The sequence below is a fragment of the Mesoplodon mirus genome (assembly GCF_964341445.2).
Source record: "Mesoplodon mirus genome assembly, chromosome: 1".
Classification (NCBI taxonomy): Eukaryota; Metazoa; Chordata; class Mammalia; order Artiodactyla; family Ziphiidae; genus Mesoplodon; species Mesoplodon mirus.
In genome coordinates, this window is record NC_138976.1 from 42,858,693 (window position 1) to 42,875,852 (window position 17,160).

Here is a 17,160-nt window from a genome sequence, read left to right on the forward strand (position 1 = left end):
ATTCTAATTAAGTAAAACTGTTTCAACCTCTTCTAAAACTTAATAGTCACAATGTATCAGTTGTGATTTCTTACTGCTTTAAACATTCATTTCACAGATAAAATACTTTGCATAAATATTTCAGGGGCTCCTAAAATAATCTGATTCATTCAACTAAAATTTGAGTACCTACCACAGACCAGATACTGGGTAACCTAGTAAGGGTACAAGTAAGGGTAAAACATGAGCACAGATAATTCAGATTAGGACCTGAAACAATTTAAATGTCCATTAGTAAGTGGCTTGTAATTTATTGTACATACAGTGGAATACTACTGCTGCTGCTGCTCCTACAACTACTAATAGCAGCTAATGTTAAGTGCTTATCATGTGCCAGGCACTGTTCTAAACATTTTACTTGTATTAACTTTGTTAATCCTCACAATAATGCTCTAAGTGGGTACTTTTATAAACTACATTTTATTAAATGAGGAAACTGAGGCATAGAAAGGTTAGATTCCGAAAAACCAGGGAGCTAGTAAGCGACAGAGTAAGAACACAAACTTATGTGGTCTCACTCCCCAGAGGCTTTTCTAACTTTTATTCTGAAAAAAATTCAGATTACAAAAATAGTAAAGAGAAGTCCCATATTCCCTTCACCCATACTCCCCAAATGATAACATTAAACCACATTTACATGATAATTCTCTATTTTTCTTCCCTGAAACCTTTGAGACTAGGTTGCAGACTATGATACCCCTTTATCTGTAAATGTCAGTGTGATTTTATAAAAACAAAAATCATTCTCTTACAAAACCACAGTACAATTATCAAATCAGGAAACTGATGTCTCTTTAATCTGGAACATTTCTTTTGTCCTTGTCTTTCATGCCCTGACATTTTAGAATAGTACAAGCCAAAGTTGTTTTGTGTATGTCCCTCAATATGGGTTTGTCTTATGTTTTTCCAAAATTCAAATCAATTTAATATTTGATAGGATATTTGACCAGAATAACACAGAAGTGATGCTGTGTCCTTCTTAGATCACTGAATCTGGAGACACATGGTATTGACTTATCCCATTACTGGTGGTTAATTCTGGCCACTTGGCTAAGATACTAAGTGTCTACACTGTAACCTTATCATTTTCCCTTTTGTAATTAATAAATGTCTTGTGGGATGATACATTGAGGCTAGGTACAAATCCTGTGTCTCATTACACTTTTGTCTACTAGTTTGATCATCCTTTGATGATTCATGCCAGAAATAGTTCTTCAAAATCTATATCCTCAACACAATGCGATGCAAATAAAAACAATGAGGTAGATCTACCTACATGTGCTGGTATGTGCAGAAATCTATTCTCTATAATCTGTGGGAAAATGCAAGTTGCAAACAGTCTACATAATTCCATCATGTTAAGTAAAATACACATGGGTACATATCATCAAAAACACTTGGAAAGATATACATCAAATGGATAATAGTGTTTACTCTTTGCCAGACAAGCCAAGAACTTATATAGTTTCATTTATTTACTGTTGTATTAGAAATATGCTCAGCTGCAAGTAAGAGAAAAATCCAACTACACTGACTTAAGTGATACAGATTTACAGCGTGCCAAATAACATGAACATTAGAATATTAGAAAGTAATCTTTCTTTCGGCTCCACTATCCTAAGCTTTTAGATTTTTACATCTGTCACTTCATGTTCACAAAATGAAGCAGTATCTCCAAACATCACATCCATATTCAAGCTGGTATACTACTAAGAGTAAGAGGGAATGCTGTAATAATTACACCAGGACAAAAGGTGTCAGGCAGGACTGTTCTATGCAGACCAGCATGTACAGACTTCTGTCACTAGCTGTGACAGAAGAACATGCTAAAGAACAACAGAGAACAAAACTGAAGTCTGGGGAAGTCAGGAGATTTGGATCCAAGTTTAAAGATAAGTAAGACTCTGCCCTAAAAGGGTAAGGAGAAGAGAAAAGGCCTAAGAGTCAGAAGCAACATCCTGTGCACAAGCATGGGATAATGAAAGAGAATAATATATAGGACCAGCTGAAGAATAAAATGCCAGGGGAGAAGAAAAAGGTATACAGCCATACCTTATTTTACTGTATTTTACTTTATTTCACTTTGCAGATACTGCATTTTTTTTAAAACAAACTGAAGGTTTGTGGCAACCCTGCATTGTCAGATGATGGTTAGCATTTTTTAGCAATAAAGTATTTCTTAATTAAGGTACGTACATTGTTTTTTTAGACATAATGCTGTTTCACTTAACAGACTACACTATAGTAAATATAACTTTAACATGCACTGGGAAACCAAAAAATTCGTGTGACTCGTTTTATCGCAATATTTGCTTTATTGTGGTGGCCTGGAACCATACCTACCATATCTCCGAGGTACACCTGTAATAAATACCACAATGAAGTATCACCTCACACCCATAAGAATGGTGATCATCAAAAAGACAAGGGATAACAAATGCTGGCTAGGATGTGGAGAAAAGGGAACGCTTGTGCACTGTTAGTGGGACTGTAAACTGGTTCAATCACTGCGGAGAACAGTGTGGAGGTTACCCAAAAAATTAAAATTAGAACTACCAGCAATCCCATTAATGAGTATATGTATATCCAAAGGAAATGAAAACAGGTAACCAAAGAGACATGCACTCTAATGTCTACTGCAGCATTATTCACAATAGCCAAGGTATGGAAACAACCTAAGTGTCCATCAATGAATGAATGGATAAAGAAGATGTATATTTATACAATGAATATATGCAGCCATAAGAAAAAAAGGAAATTCTGCCATTTGCAGCAACATTAATGGACCCTGAGGACATTATGCTAAGTCAGACAGAGAAAGACAAATACTGTACGATCTCTCTCATATGTGGAATCTAAAAAAACCAAAATCGTAAAAGCAGAGAGTAAAATGGTGTTTACCAGGGGCTAGGGGTGGGGGAATTGGGGAGATGTTGTTTAAGGGTACAGACTTGCAACTATTAGATTAGTAAGTCCTAGAAACCTAATATACAGTACAGTGATTACAGACAACAAAACTATTATAAACATTAAACTTGCTAACAGACTCCATTTTAATTGTTCCCAACACTAGAAGAAATGACAATTATGTAACACAACAGAGGTGTTAGCTAATGCTACTATGGCAATCATTTTGCAATATAAATGCATCAAATCAATATGCCATACTGCTTAAACTTATACAATGTCATATGCCATATAACTCAGTAAAAAAATTAAGAAGTAATAAAAAATGAGTAATAAAATTGGGGCCAGATGATAAAAAGAGATACTCTAAGAGTTTTGAATTTTATCATGTAGGCAGTAGAAACAATGGACTTTTGGTTAAATGTGGTATTTCCACTACACCTCTTGAAATCATCAGTAAAGGGATGAAAAGTTTGAATTCCAAAGAACAAAGAAGACAAAGAGAATGGAAGACAACATTCAAGACACATAAAGCAATTTTTGGAAGATGCCAAGTAATTGGACAAGAGAAGCCACCGCAATGAGAAGCCTGCAGACAGCAACGAAAAGTAGCCCCTGCTCGCCGCAACTAGAGAAAGCCCGTGCACAGCAACAAAGACCCAATGCAGCCAAATATAAAATTAATTAAAAAAAAAATGTGGGGCTAGAGGAATAAGAAGCTGGATGTCTAAGAAAGGAGCTCTTAGACTCCCATCCTCACTCTGCACAGCAAAGTGATATGCCCATCATTTTATTCCCAGCGCTTGCCACAATGCCCAGCATATGCTAATGAAATCAATAAACAGATAGTACAAATTAAGGATAGGCAAATTTTTTCTTAAAGGGCCAGATTATATATATTTTATGCTTTGCAGACCAAGTGGCAAAACAGAGAATACTGAGTAGGCACTTATATAACTATATAAATGTAACCATTTAAAAGGAAAAAAAATATTCTTAGCTCAAGGACCATAAAAGACACAGGGAGCAGGGCTGGTCTGCAGGCTGTAGTTTGCCAAGGACTTCCTGAGGGTTTAGATGCAGGGTACGGGAGAAAGAGAAGAGTTAAGGATGATGCCCAGGTTTTTGGTCTGCGCAACTAGAAGAATGGAGTTCCATTTGCTGAGATTGAGAAGACTACAGAAGAAAGAAGTTGGAAGCAAGGGGAAAACCAGCAGCTTCATTCTGGAAATGTTATGTGTGACATCCTAGTGAGACTGTAGAACAGGCAGCAGCGTATATGAATATGACATTTAGGGAACAAGCCTAGGTTAAGAATATAAATTTGGCCTCATTAGCAGAGACAGAATTTAAAAATATGAAACTGCATGAGATCATCAGAGTATAGATAAAGAAGTGTAAAGACTGAGCCTGAGTCACACCAGTGTTTAGAGCTGCGTGCCACATAACTACCGAGCACTTGAAATGAGACTAGTTCAAACTGGGATGTGCTGTAAGTATAAAATACATACCAGATTGAGAATATTCAGTAGAAAAAAAAGAATTCAAAACATTTCTTTAATATTTTTCCCCAAAATATCTGGACCAATTTATTCTCTCTCCAACAGTGAAAAGAAGTATCCATTTTAGAGACTTCCCTGGTGGTCCAGTGGCTAAGACTCCGTGCTCCCAATGCAGGGGGCCTGGGTTTGATCCCTGGTCAGGAACTAGATCCCGCATGCCACAACTAAAAGATCCTGCGTGCCAAAACTAAGACCCGGCACAGCCAAATAAATAAATGAAGATTAAAAGAAAAAAGAACTGTCCATTTTATTGCTCTGCTGCAAGCTTCAGGTTGTCTCAAATTTATACCCATTTATTTCACAGGCCAAAAAAATGGTACCTAGTTTTAACATGCATTTTTGGATCATTAGTGAGTTGTTTAAAAAAATTCTTTTCCCGTAATTTTGTAAGCCATATGCATTTCCTGTTTTGTAAATTGTCTCTTCCCCCACTTCTAAGGTCCAGTGGCAGGCAGAGAATACCCTACAATTAGTGTCTTGCCCAGCTTTCCATAGAAGTGGGTAGTAATACTAAATAAAAACCAGATGTGATAGTACTATGGATTGGTATCCTCCACACAGGATACCCTATGCAGCTAGAGTCATTAATATTTTTAAACTGATTATATATTGAAGTATTATTTTAGATATATTGGGCTAAATAAATAAAATGTTATTAAAATTAACTTTACCCATGGTTACTAGAACATTTTAAATTATGTATGTGGCTTGCATTATATTCCTATTGGATACTGCTGGTTTAGAGAATGAGACGACAAACAAGAACAACCAGTGAGATGAGAAACCAGGGATAAAGGACGTATTAAATGCCAAGAAAATAATTTGTTTCAAAGATGGCATGATTAACTATGTCAAAATCTTCTGATAGGTCAAGTTTAAGACCAAACATTAACCACTGGGTTTAGCAACACTGAGATTTTTGATGACCATAATGTCACAATTTTGGTGGAACACGTGTTCAAAGCCTGACTGGAGTGGATTCAACAGAGAAAAGAGGAGAGAACCAGAGACAGTGAGTACAAACACCTGTTAAGGATACTGGCTGAAAAGAACTGAGATATGGGCAGAAGCTGAAGGACAAGACTATGCCATGAAATGGTATTTTAGAGATTGAGTAACATGAATAAAGCATGTTTGTATGCTGAAAGGAATGATCCAGTAGAGCAGCAAATTCATTACTCAAGGGATAAAGGTGAGAATGGGTAGACCAATGTCTTTGAATATAAGACTGAGTATGGAATCTAAGGCACAAGCAGAAGGGATCACTCTTAGGAGCAGAGAAAGTTCATCTACATAACAGAAGGGCAGCAGAAAAGAGGTCACATATGCAGGTAGGTGGGAAGACTGCTTCTGTTTATTCAGTGCAATAGAAAGGTAGGTCATTTGCTTCAAGTGAGGATGGTCAAAGTGTAAGAAGTTTGAGGGGAGTGGAGTGAATGAACTAGGGAAATGTAATGATTGCTAGGGAGCACTGAGGGCCTACGTGCAGTTACTGGTGATGAAATGGTAGTAGGACCAATCAGTGGAAATGCAATTTTTTCCAGTCACACTGAGATGTGCAGGTTTAAGGGCAGAGTAGGCAAAGGGTTAGATTCAACTAGAATTGAGGTATAACAAGGCAAGAGAGGAAGGGAGCTGAAAGTATATGCAAGGGAATGACTGTAATAAAGGATGATGATACTTAGATTTGGAAAAGAGGGTCAAGAGGTTAATAACAATGAAACGATGATATAAATAAACTGAAGTCCAAATAGGAGTGAAGAACTCTAGGAATCAGAACACAAGTAATTTAGAAATAGAGGTGGTGGTCTAAGAACAGGATGCTTTAAACTTCTAAGATCATTAAGGGGTTTCAAAGACTAATCTAAGGTATGGTCATTAAAAAGAGAAATCCTAAATGCTTCTAAAGAGAAAACATGAGTCGCATGTAAAGAATCAGGATGCTAACACTGGGATTACAAATCAGCCTTCAAAATGCTGAGGAAGTTATTTTCCAGCCTAGAAATCCATTACAGCCAAACTATCAATCAGGTGTGAGGGCAGGGAAGACATTTTCAGACATGCAAGGTCTCAAAGAAAAATTCCCTCCCTGTCTCCCCGAAGAAACTGGAGACACTGCACAAAGTAATAAACTAAGAACAATAAAGGCACGCGATTCAGGTAACTAGGGATCTAACAAAAAGAGAGGGAAATGGAATTCCCAGGAGAATGGTGCAGAGAAACCTGGGATGACAGCTGTGCAGTGGGCCTAGAAAGCAACTGACCCAGCCTGAAGCTAGAGAGCAAAGAAGTTCAAGAAGAGCATTTCAAAACAAAAATTATAAATTACCTGATATATATATATATATATAGATAGATAGATATAGATATATAGATGTTTATATACACAATGATATATACAGATTACCTGATGTGTTTAATAATAATGGGAAAGGAAGAATTAAGGAAAAGTACACATAAAACTAAGCAAACCAAAAAGAAGAGGTAGTTATTAACTTCAAGAAAAAAAAATTTGTATGAGGAAAAAAAAGCATACACTACTCTGGGTCATCTGTCATTAATATATATACAATCACAATAATGTCAGAATTGAATGATTTAACCACAAAGTGAATTACTATTTGGAGTGAGGAGGAGGTAATGTATAAATGCTAAACATATGCTAAAAATGTGCTGCTATACTATAGCTAAAAACTGATAAACCCTTAAACCCAGAAACTAGAATATAAGCCTATTATACAGAAACATAGAAGTAAACAGTAGAAAAAGGTACAAAAATTGACTACTATTATGAATGGATAAGGAAAGAGCAGAGCACTATAATTTTTTCATTGTAAGTCTTGCGGGCTATTCGATTTTATATACTATGTACAAGTATTATTACTTTTATTAAAATACACACCCTAGTGAAAACTGTCAAATAGCAAAACTGAACATGACCAGATTACCTTTAAGAAGATAAATGATGGTCAAGTGGAGAATGGACTAGAGGGAAAAGACTAGGCCAGAAAGTAGAGTTCAGAAACTCTCACAGGAGCCTAACCTAAAGCTGACAGAGGCATGAACTAAAGCAGGAACAATGAGAGGGAAGAAAAAACAGTGCCCAGATTCAAGGCACTTTCAAGGTAAAAGGATCTGGATGTTGGAGGTTAAAAAAAGTAATCAAAGATAACACTAAAGACACTATTTTACAAGATACAGAATCCAAGAGGAAAAGCCATCTGATGGGGGAACTGTGGTTCCCATTTGCACGTGAGCAAGATATCGAGAAAGAAACATCTTTAGGCAACTGAAAACGTCTCCATTTCAGGAGTAAAAAAAAGCAGAGACAAAATACATAATCATTTAGGAACTTCTGAAGCATCCATTTCAAACAAGCAAATAATTTAAGTCGTTCTTATTTATTCATTACCAGCCTCTTACGGATTTTACTAGGAGATCAATTTTTTTTTAATTATTAAAACTGAGACAAATTTATCTGGAAAATCTGAAAAGTTTAGCAAAACAGAAAAAATATCATCTTTCCAGCCTAGGAGCTAACTTTTGTTTATGTTTCTTTTCAGTTTTATTTTTACATAATTGATTACATTGTGTGCTGCCTTCTTAATCTTTTAAAGTATGCCTTTTTCCATGATATTAAATACTTTGTCATCACTATATATTCATTACATGTAATCAATTATGTGTAATAAATTAACCATAATTTATTTCAACCATAACACTAATGGTGGCATTTTGATTGATACCAATTTTCACTATTAAAAACACTGATTAATGTATTTGGGCATAAAGCGTCCACATTTCTAATAATTTCTTTAAGGCTGAGTTCTAGAGGTGAACTAACTAGTTTAAATGGTGTCAATATGTTTAAGACTCTTGATATATACATTGCTAAACTGTTTTCCAAAACAGCTATGCTAATGCATACCCCCAACTAGTAAAAAAAAAAAAAAAAAAAAAAAGGGCCAACATATTACATCCTTACCAACATTGAATATTCTCGTTTTAAAAACTTTGTAGATGAAAAGTGAACTAATTATTATTTTGTTTTTCTTGGATTACACTGAGCCTAAATTTTTTAAATATTATGGCCATTTGATAACCTTCGTCTATGAATGAGCTATTTATTTTACTGTGCATTTATTCATTCGGGTTTTAGTGTTATGCTTTATTTGAATGGGATCTTAATACACAAAAATTGTTTATTTTGTTGTCTATATTTTTCCTAAGAATTTTTTCTATCAGTTTTCTTCCTATTAGTCCTTTCCTTTAGGATTTCTCCCATCTCTTAGTAAGTCCTTCATCCAGAGACTATATAGAAATTTGACTGATTACTTCTATCATAAAAAATCTGACTTTTACATTTGGTCTCAGAATTTAGGTTCCTGCCCTGTTGGTTTTTGTTTTTGTTTTTGTTTTTTAAAAAACAGTTTTCAAAAGTTCTTAAAGGCAAGAGTGAATTTCTGTGGATTTTACCGGTCCCAGCTTTTAGGTTCTTTAAGACACTAACAGGACTGCATAGAGGCTTTTTCAGCATTACTGTATTGTCTCCTGCCAGATGTGGCAAGGTCACCATTAGAAATGGAAATTACATTCGAAAGCCATTAGACTTTTAGGTGATGCAAGCATCTAAGAGAAAGGTTAATCACACTATAGAGGTGTATGCGGTATCATTTTCCCTTTTTCTAATTATTTAAATTGAACTTTATACCAATGTTTAAAATTAATTGGATGTTAGCTTGAGGTGGTTAAAGGTTGTTTGGGGAGTTTGTTCTAATGGTTTTGCTGTAAAAAGTGTTTCAAACTCTGCTGAAATGTTGCTGAAAAGCATGGTGCTGGTAACAGTTCAACAATCCGTGGCTGCTCATTCTTGCCTACTTTACTCTCCCTCTGAAGCAGGTTAGCATTGAAGGTGGTAATGGAAAAGCCTGCATGCGTGTTCAATTCTTTGTTTCTTCTCCTTCCCTCTCTCCCTGGGCCCCGCCCCTCCCCTCCTTCGCTCGCTCAACCTCTTTTGTTCAGTATGTGTAACTTGAAGCTAATTTGTACTACTGGATATCTGACTGGAGCCACAGATACAGAATCTGTATTGTTCTTACTGAAACACAGCATGGATTAACATTAAACTTAAATAAAACAAACCTAAATTAAAAATGCCAAACATCATTGCGCCTCCATCCTTGATCCTTCTAAAATAAAATCTCTAGTCTGAACATATTGATTATATTGTTTGCCTGAATGTGAAAAAGATCCCATTTATTTTTTTCCTTCCGTAAATCACTTGTCTGTTTCCCAAAAATGATGTATATTTCTGGGGGGAAAAATACCTGTAACCTGGTTGTGAAGAACAAGTATAAGTAGTGCAAGTATCCTGTCTTCTAAACCAGATAACAACACGATGTTTATTTTAATCAAAAAAAAAAAGAATTTGATTGATTACTTCTATCATAAAAATTTTTTTTTAGTTTATTTAGAAAGAAAGGAATACACACATATAATAAAAATTCCAGTAGTACAAACAAGTATATACCCTGACCCTCAAATACCCTAGTTATCTTCTTGTGTATGAAGATTTAACTACCTATCTCTTTAGAAAAAAGAAAACAAAAACAGTAGCAAGCTACACATGCTTTTCTACACCTGACTTATTTTACATTAATTTAGAGATCTAATCTCATCTGTGTAAGTAAGCCTACCTCCTCCTTTGTAAATGTTACACAACACTTACTTGGCTGTATGAGTGTAGTGTCATTTAATGAGTCTCCTACTGATGGACATTAGTTTCCAGACTTTAGTTACTACAATTAATGTCCTTGTACGTAGACCTTTGGGGATAAGCACAAATATATTTATAGGCTAAATTCCTAAAAGTGAAACTGCTGAAAAAAGACATGCATTTTAAGTCATAGATACTACCAAACTGCTCTTTTAAAAAGTTGTATGAATTTACACTCCCATCAAAAAATGTATCAATCTTGCTTATAATGGAATCCTGTCCTAACTAATAAATGTGGAGGGAGTGCTAGAGTTCAAAATCATCGTTTTGCAGCCAACACAGTCAAGATTAGTCCAAGCAAGTACCATGAATGGATACTAAACATACAGGGAGAGACTTTAATGAGCAGGATATTTATATGATCTTAAAGGGTTTCCCTACAGATTGCTTATTATGTATGCAAGGTTAGATATAGTAACCATATGGGAATGTAAACTGGTGCAGCCACTATGGAAAACAGTATGGAGGTTCCTCAAAAAACTAGAGTTGCCATATGATCCTGCAATTCCACTCCTGGGCATATATCTAGACAAAACTATAACCCCAATGTTCATTGCAGCACTATTTACAATAGCCAAGATATGGAAACAACCTAAATGTCCATCGACAGATGAATGCATAAAGAAGATATGGTATATATACAGTTGGATACTACTCAGGCATAAAAATGAAATAATGTCATTTGCAACAACATGGATGGACCTAGAGATTATCATACTAAGTGAAGTAAGTCAGAAAGAGAAAGACAAATACCATATGGTATCACTTATATGTGGAATCTAAAATATGACACAAATGAACTTATCTGTGAAAGAGAAACAGACTCACAGACATAGAGAACACACTTGTGGTTGCCAAGAGGAAGAGGGGGTAGGCAAGGGATGGATTGGGAGTGTAGGATTAGCAGATGCAAACTATTATATATAGGATGGATAAACAACAAAGTCCTACTGTATAGCACAGGAACTATATTCAATATCCTGTGATAAACCATAATGGAAAGAAATATGAAAAAGAATGTGTATATATGTATAACTGAATGTATATATAACTGAATCACTATGATGTACAGTAGAAATTAACACAACAATGTAAATCAACTATACTTCAGTAAAATAAATTTTTTTTAAGAAGTAACCATATAGCAATGAGAAAACCTTGATGGGGTGATAAAATCACATCACCATTGAGGGGCAGATGGACACTGTATGCCTCAGATGTGATACCATAAGAAGGCCACATCATCACTCACATAATATGCCAGCCAGGACTGCATAATATAAATCTAATCATGAAGAAAGAGCAGACAAACCCCAAGTGAGGAACATTCTATTAAAAAAGGGAAAGCAGGAGAGGGCTGCATTTTCCAAAAATATCACTGTCATTAGAGACAAAAGGATAAGGAACTGTTGTAGATTAAAGGACACTAAAGAGATATGCAGCTAAATGAAGGACATGATCCTAGACTGGATCCCATACCGTAGGGAAAGATAAGAAGGACATTACTGAGTCAACTGATAGAAATGGAACACGGATAATGGATTGGTATTATAGATTTATTGAGGTTGATAATTGTGCTGTAGTTGTGTATGAGAGTGCCGTTTTCCTTACAAGGTGCATACTGATGTGTCTCAGGGAAGAAGATCATAATGTACACAACTTACTCTGCAATGATTCAGAAAAAAAATACATATATACATACATGCATGAGAGAAAAACTGAAAGAGCAAATGAGATAATAGGTTACTAGCAGGTGAATCTGGGTGTCCTTTGTGCTGTTACTGTAACTGCTGTTATTTGGAAAATATTTCCAAATAAACTTTCTTTCTTTTTTTTTTTTTTTTTTGCGGTACGTGGGCCTCTCTCACTGTTGTGGCCTCTCCCGTTGCGAAGCACAGGCTCCAGACGCGCAGGCTCAGCAGCCATGGCTCACGGGCCCAGCCGCTCCGCGGCATGTGGGATCTTCCCGGACCGGGGCACGAACCCGTGACCCCTGCATCGGCAGGCGGACTCTCAACCACTGCGCCACCAGGGAAGCCCAATAAACTTTTTTTTTTTAAAGATTAAAAAGAGGGAAACAATGACTATTCATACCCTACACACACACACACACACAGAGCATGTGAGTGCCTGTTACAGGTAGAACATGGTATCTCACAGTTTTAATTTGCAGTTCTAAAGAGAGGTTAAGCATCTTATGTTTAATGGTCATTTTATTTCCATAAACTGTCTTCCGATTTTTAAATAACTTTTTACACTTAAAATATTTTTTCTATCTACAATTTACTTTGATGTTGTTATAAACTGAATGTTTGTGTCCCCCCCGACTCCCAAATTCATATGTGAAATTCTAATGCCCAATGTGATAGTATTTGGAGGTGAGGCCTTTGGGAGGAACCCACAGAGTTGTTCAACAAAAAGTCGCAAGGCTTAAAAAAATAAAAAATAAAAAAGAGGGGGAACCTATAGATCGAGACTTAAGACATATCAATCAACTGCAATAAACAGACTGAATGTGTCCCGTCAAATTTTATATGTTGAAACCTAACCTTCAATGTGATGGTACTGGGAGATGGAGCCTTCAGGAGGTGATCAGGTCATGAGGCTGGGGCCCTCTTACATGGGATTAGTGTCCTTATAAAAAAGACTCCAGAGAGCTCCCCACCCCTCCTTCTGCCATGTGAGGCCACAGTGCAAAGATGAACCAGGAAGCAGGCCCTCACCAGGCACCAAATCTGCTGTTGCCTTGATCTTACACTTCTTAGTTTCCAAACTATGGGAAATAAATTATTGTTTATAAGCTACCCAGTCTATGGTATGCTGTTATGGCAGCCTAAATGGACTAAGGCAGATGTAAAATGCTGATGAAGTAATTTTCAAGAGTACTAACTAATTGTTCCAGTATTATTTGGTAAAAAAATCCTTTCTCTGTCCCACTGATTTTTTATGTCTTTCTGGGTATACTTTGAGAATGTACTTAGAATAATTTGTATGACTCTTCTCACTTTTTAACTCAAACTAATCTTTTAAAAAATTCCATCCAAATGGATAAGACTTTCCATAATGACATCCATATTAATTCAAATATGTAGCTAAATAACCAATGAGGGTATAAGAAGTACACAGTATTTCAAAAACAACTCATAAGCCACACATTCAAATGTGAAAATCACATTAGGCATATATTTCATTATTCTCATATACATAATATAAATTTAGAAAAGCTTTACACTGAACCATTGCTGGAGCCTAAGATATTTATGCTGTATCAGTAACAGTGTGAAAAAAAAAAACCCAGTTTCAACAAAGGAAAGAATTAAACAAAAATAATTACTTATCAATAGTTTCAAATGCTATCACATCTCTCCTTAAAATATCAGTATCTGAAATCTTTTTTTTATGATAAAGAGAAAAAAATCTTTCTGTGTCTAAAATGCACAACACTTCCTCAGGATGAGGTACTTAGTACTAAGTGGAAGAAAACGTTTATATTCTAAATTATTCTTCATAACTTTGTTTTCCTTAGCTCCCTCTTATCCAAAGACTGAAATTAACTTCTGTGTTATAATTTATAAGAGACCTGAGGGACGAGGCTATCTCTTCTATTTTCTTTGTGAATCCCCACAACATCCAAAATAAAGTACGTCTGTACATAACGGATATTCAATGAATGGTACTGACAAAAGGAACACACATGAAGATGAAGGTCCTTTCTTGGAGAAAACTGGATTATTATAGCCAATATATTGGTAAACATCAACAGCATATTACTTTAAAAAACTATTTTTAACTATAAATGTTGACAAAAAAATACATATCACACAATCATTTAAATACTTCACAGTGAATAAGGTGGTCAATGAGCTTCAGGAATTCTTGTATTACAAAATCTTACCTCTTCAAAAACAGCAGCTTTATTTACCTTTTCCCTTGCAATGTCACAGATTTTCAAGATACCCAGAGCAAAAGCTTTCATGGCAGGATCTTCTATAAAGTCTGGATTATGAATGTAAAGGCACGTAAATACTGTCTGTGCCAAGGAATGGCCTTCTAACCATGTTATCTATAAAGAAATAAAAGAATACACGTTTAAGGTGATACAGAGAGTCTGAAAAGTCTGATCCAACAGTCAAAGGCCAGAGTGCCACAGGTCCAAATAAATATGATTAATCACAAGATTTAAAAGATGATTAAAAGGAAGGTCAGAAAAGACAAAATATAGTTAGAATTCACTTTCATTAACTAAAGTCTTTCAAGAATTAAAAACATGATTACCTTAAAGTAAAAGATATGGGAAGCATTCTTTTATATAATTCAGTTTGCAAATATTCGGAGATTAATGAAATTACAGGGCTTCCTTACATCACATCCAAAAGCTATCAGTTCTACAATGTAGTCAATAAAACCCCATGAAATTAAGGAATTCACAACTTTATAGCTAACCCGGTTCTTAGCCACTCATTCAACTCTTCTTTTTCATCCCAACTATTACTAACCCAGTCAAGTGCATCACATCTCACCTAGATTACTACAAGAAACTATGCAACTGTTTCCCTGCCTCCCACCTCTACTTCAGTACCCCCACTCAGAGGGATCTTTCTAAAACACAAAAATAATCAGGCAACACTATTTTATTGAGTGACTACCATGAGCCAAGTACCATGTGCTAGAAGCTAGAAGAACAGCAGCCAAAATTGAGTAATCATATTTAAGTACTATGCTAGGTATTTTCATATATCTTATCTCATTTTTTCCTAACACTTTGAGGAAGGCAGTATTTTTCTCATCTTACATATAAAGAAATAGTCAGAGACTGTAAATAATTTGCCCAAGTTTATTTAGTTATAATTTACACTAAGTCCAAGAATTCTGCAATAGAGCAAAAAAAAAAAAAAAAATGCTACATTACCAAATGAGAAAAGCACATGAAAACTGCTCTAATTAAGATGTGTATTTTGCGTTACTAGTGTGCAGGAGACTTTCCAGACTGAAAACCATCTGCCTATTAAAGTTCAAACTTAGATACAGCCCTGAGTCTCACAGAATTGTTCCTCAACTTTGACAAAAATTCTCCTTCTTGCCTCCTTTTATCCTATTCCACTAGGACAGTAAATGGCTAAAGAGTAATAAATACATCTCTGAGAGAAACAGACAGCTTTGGAGGAAGAAGAATCAGGATCAGGATTCTGGTTATGCCCCCTCCTAGCCAAGTAACCCTAGGCAAAGAGAGAAGAGTAATACCAGATAGCTCGCAGAGCTGATGTAAGACCTAAGTGAGGGACTTCCCTGGTGGCACAGTGGTTAAGAATCCGCCTGCCAATGCAGGGGACACGGGTTCAAGCCCTGGTCCGGGAAGATCCCACATGCTGCGGAGCAACTAAGCCCATGCATCACAACTACTGAGCCTGCCCCCTAGAGCCTGCGAGCCAAAACTACTGAGCCTGCCCCCTAGAGCCTGCGAGCCAAAACTACTGAGCACGCATGCCACAACTACTGACGCCCACACACCTAGAGCTCGTGCTCCGCAACAAGAGAAGCCACCACAATGAGAAGACCACGCACTGCAATGAAGAGTAGCCCCCACTTGCCGTAACTAGAGAAAGCCCGCACGCAGTAACGAAGACCCAATGCAGCCAAAAATAAATTAAATAATTTAAAAAAAAAGACCTAAGTGAAAAATACACACAAAAAATACATAACAGAAGTACTTCACACACACTGGAATCAATGAGTATTTTACTGGATGCACAAATTAAGAAATTTTATATTATTTCTAAGGACAATGATTTAATATTAAGTTTAAAAAAGAAAGGGACAGTCAGAAAGAAGGGGGCAGAAAAAAGGGCTGTACAAATGAGAATTTTCCCACAATTAAACCACATGATCCAGGGAAGACTGCCTATTCAGCATATATATATAAATCACTAAAAAATTTTCTTCATAGTAGAAAATGGCCAGTTTACTTCAATATACCTTGGATTAGGAAAAAAACTTATCCAAAGCCAATCCAAAATTCTCTTTGGTTCAATTTCATGCTTATTAATGGAACCTCCCAATTTCAGATTTGTTTCCCTGGGTAGCTTGAGAATAAAAAGGGTACTTTGGATAATGCCTATATATTATTATCTTCCTTGGAAAGAAAATATCCTTCTAGAAAATAAGAACCTAAAACCACCCAGATGAAAAGATAAAATGCTGTTTCCTACAGCATAACTTGGCCTGCTAATCTTATGTACACCTTACTAGGCCAAGCATTACATATATTTCATATTCAATGTTGATGTATATACTTTGAAACTGAAATTCAAGTAAGTCACAGTTTTTAAATTAACCAACATGTTATCTTAACTCTTACCAAACAGCAAAAACATGTGTCCATTATCCCTATCAATTCAGGCAAGGTGAGGTCTTTAATTTTAATGGTGCCATCCTAAAAAGAAGGGGAAATATGACATATAAGTTTTAAAAATATGTATGGTTACTATGTACAGTAAATATTTTAAAATACCAATTCTAAGGAAATTATCTCATCATCTGATAAAACTAAGGTGCCAAATTAACTCTGTATTCTTAAAAATAATGTATTTTAATGGGTCTTCAATATGAAAAATCAAAGCCTCTTGAATTTGAAACAGAATAAAGGCCTTTATAAAAAAATAGAGTCAGGGCTTCCCTGGTGGCGCAGTGGTTGAGAGTCCGCCTGCTGATGCAGGGGACACGGGTTCGTGCCCCGGTCTGGGAAGATCCCAAATGCCACGGAGCGGCTGGGCCCGTGAGCCATGGCCGCTGGGCCTGCACGTCTGGAGCCTGTGCTCCACAATGGGAGAGGTCACAACAGTGAGAGGCCCGCGTACCACAGGAAAAAAAAAAAAAAAA

General features: G+C 36.0%; 1 protein-coding gene across 3 annotated transcripts in view; it reads right to left on the reverse strand.

Moving 5' to 3' along the window:
• NAA35 (N-alpha-acetyltransferase 35, NatC auxiliary subunit) overlaps positions 1-17,160 on the reverse strand; it is a 101,016-nt gene that overhangs the window by 65,441 nt on the left and 18,415 nt on the right. For 2 of the 3 annotated variants that reach the window (XM_082606446.1, XM_082606447.1), the window contains exons 5-6: positions 16,640-16,714; positions 14,180-14,347 (exon numbers count right to left, since the gene is read on the reverse strand). In XM_082606446.1, the coding sequence (XP_082462572.1) occupies positions 14,180-14,347; positions 16,640-16,714 (243 nt within the window). The remainder of the gene's footprint in view (positions 1-14,179; positions 14,348-16,639; positions 16,715-17,160) is intronic. The other variant, XM_082606445.1, reaches the window with a different exon arrangement.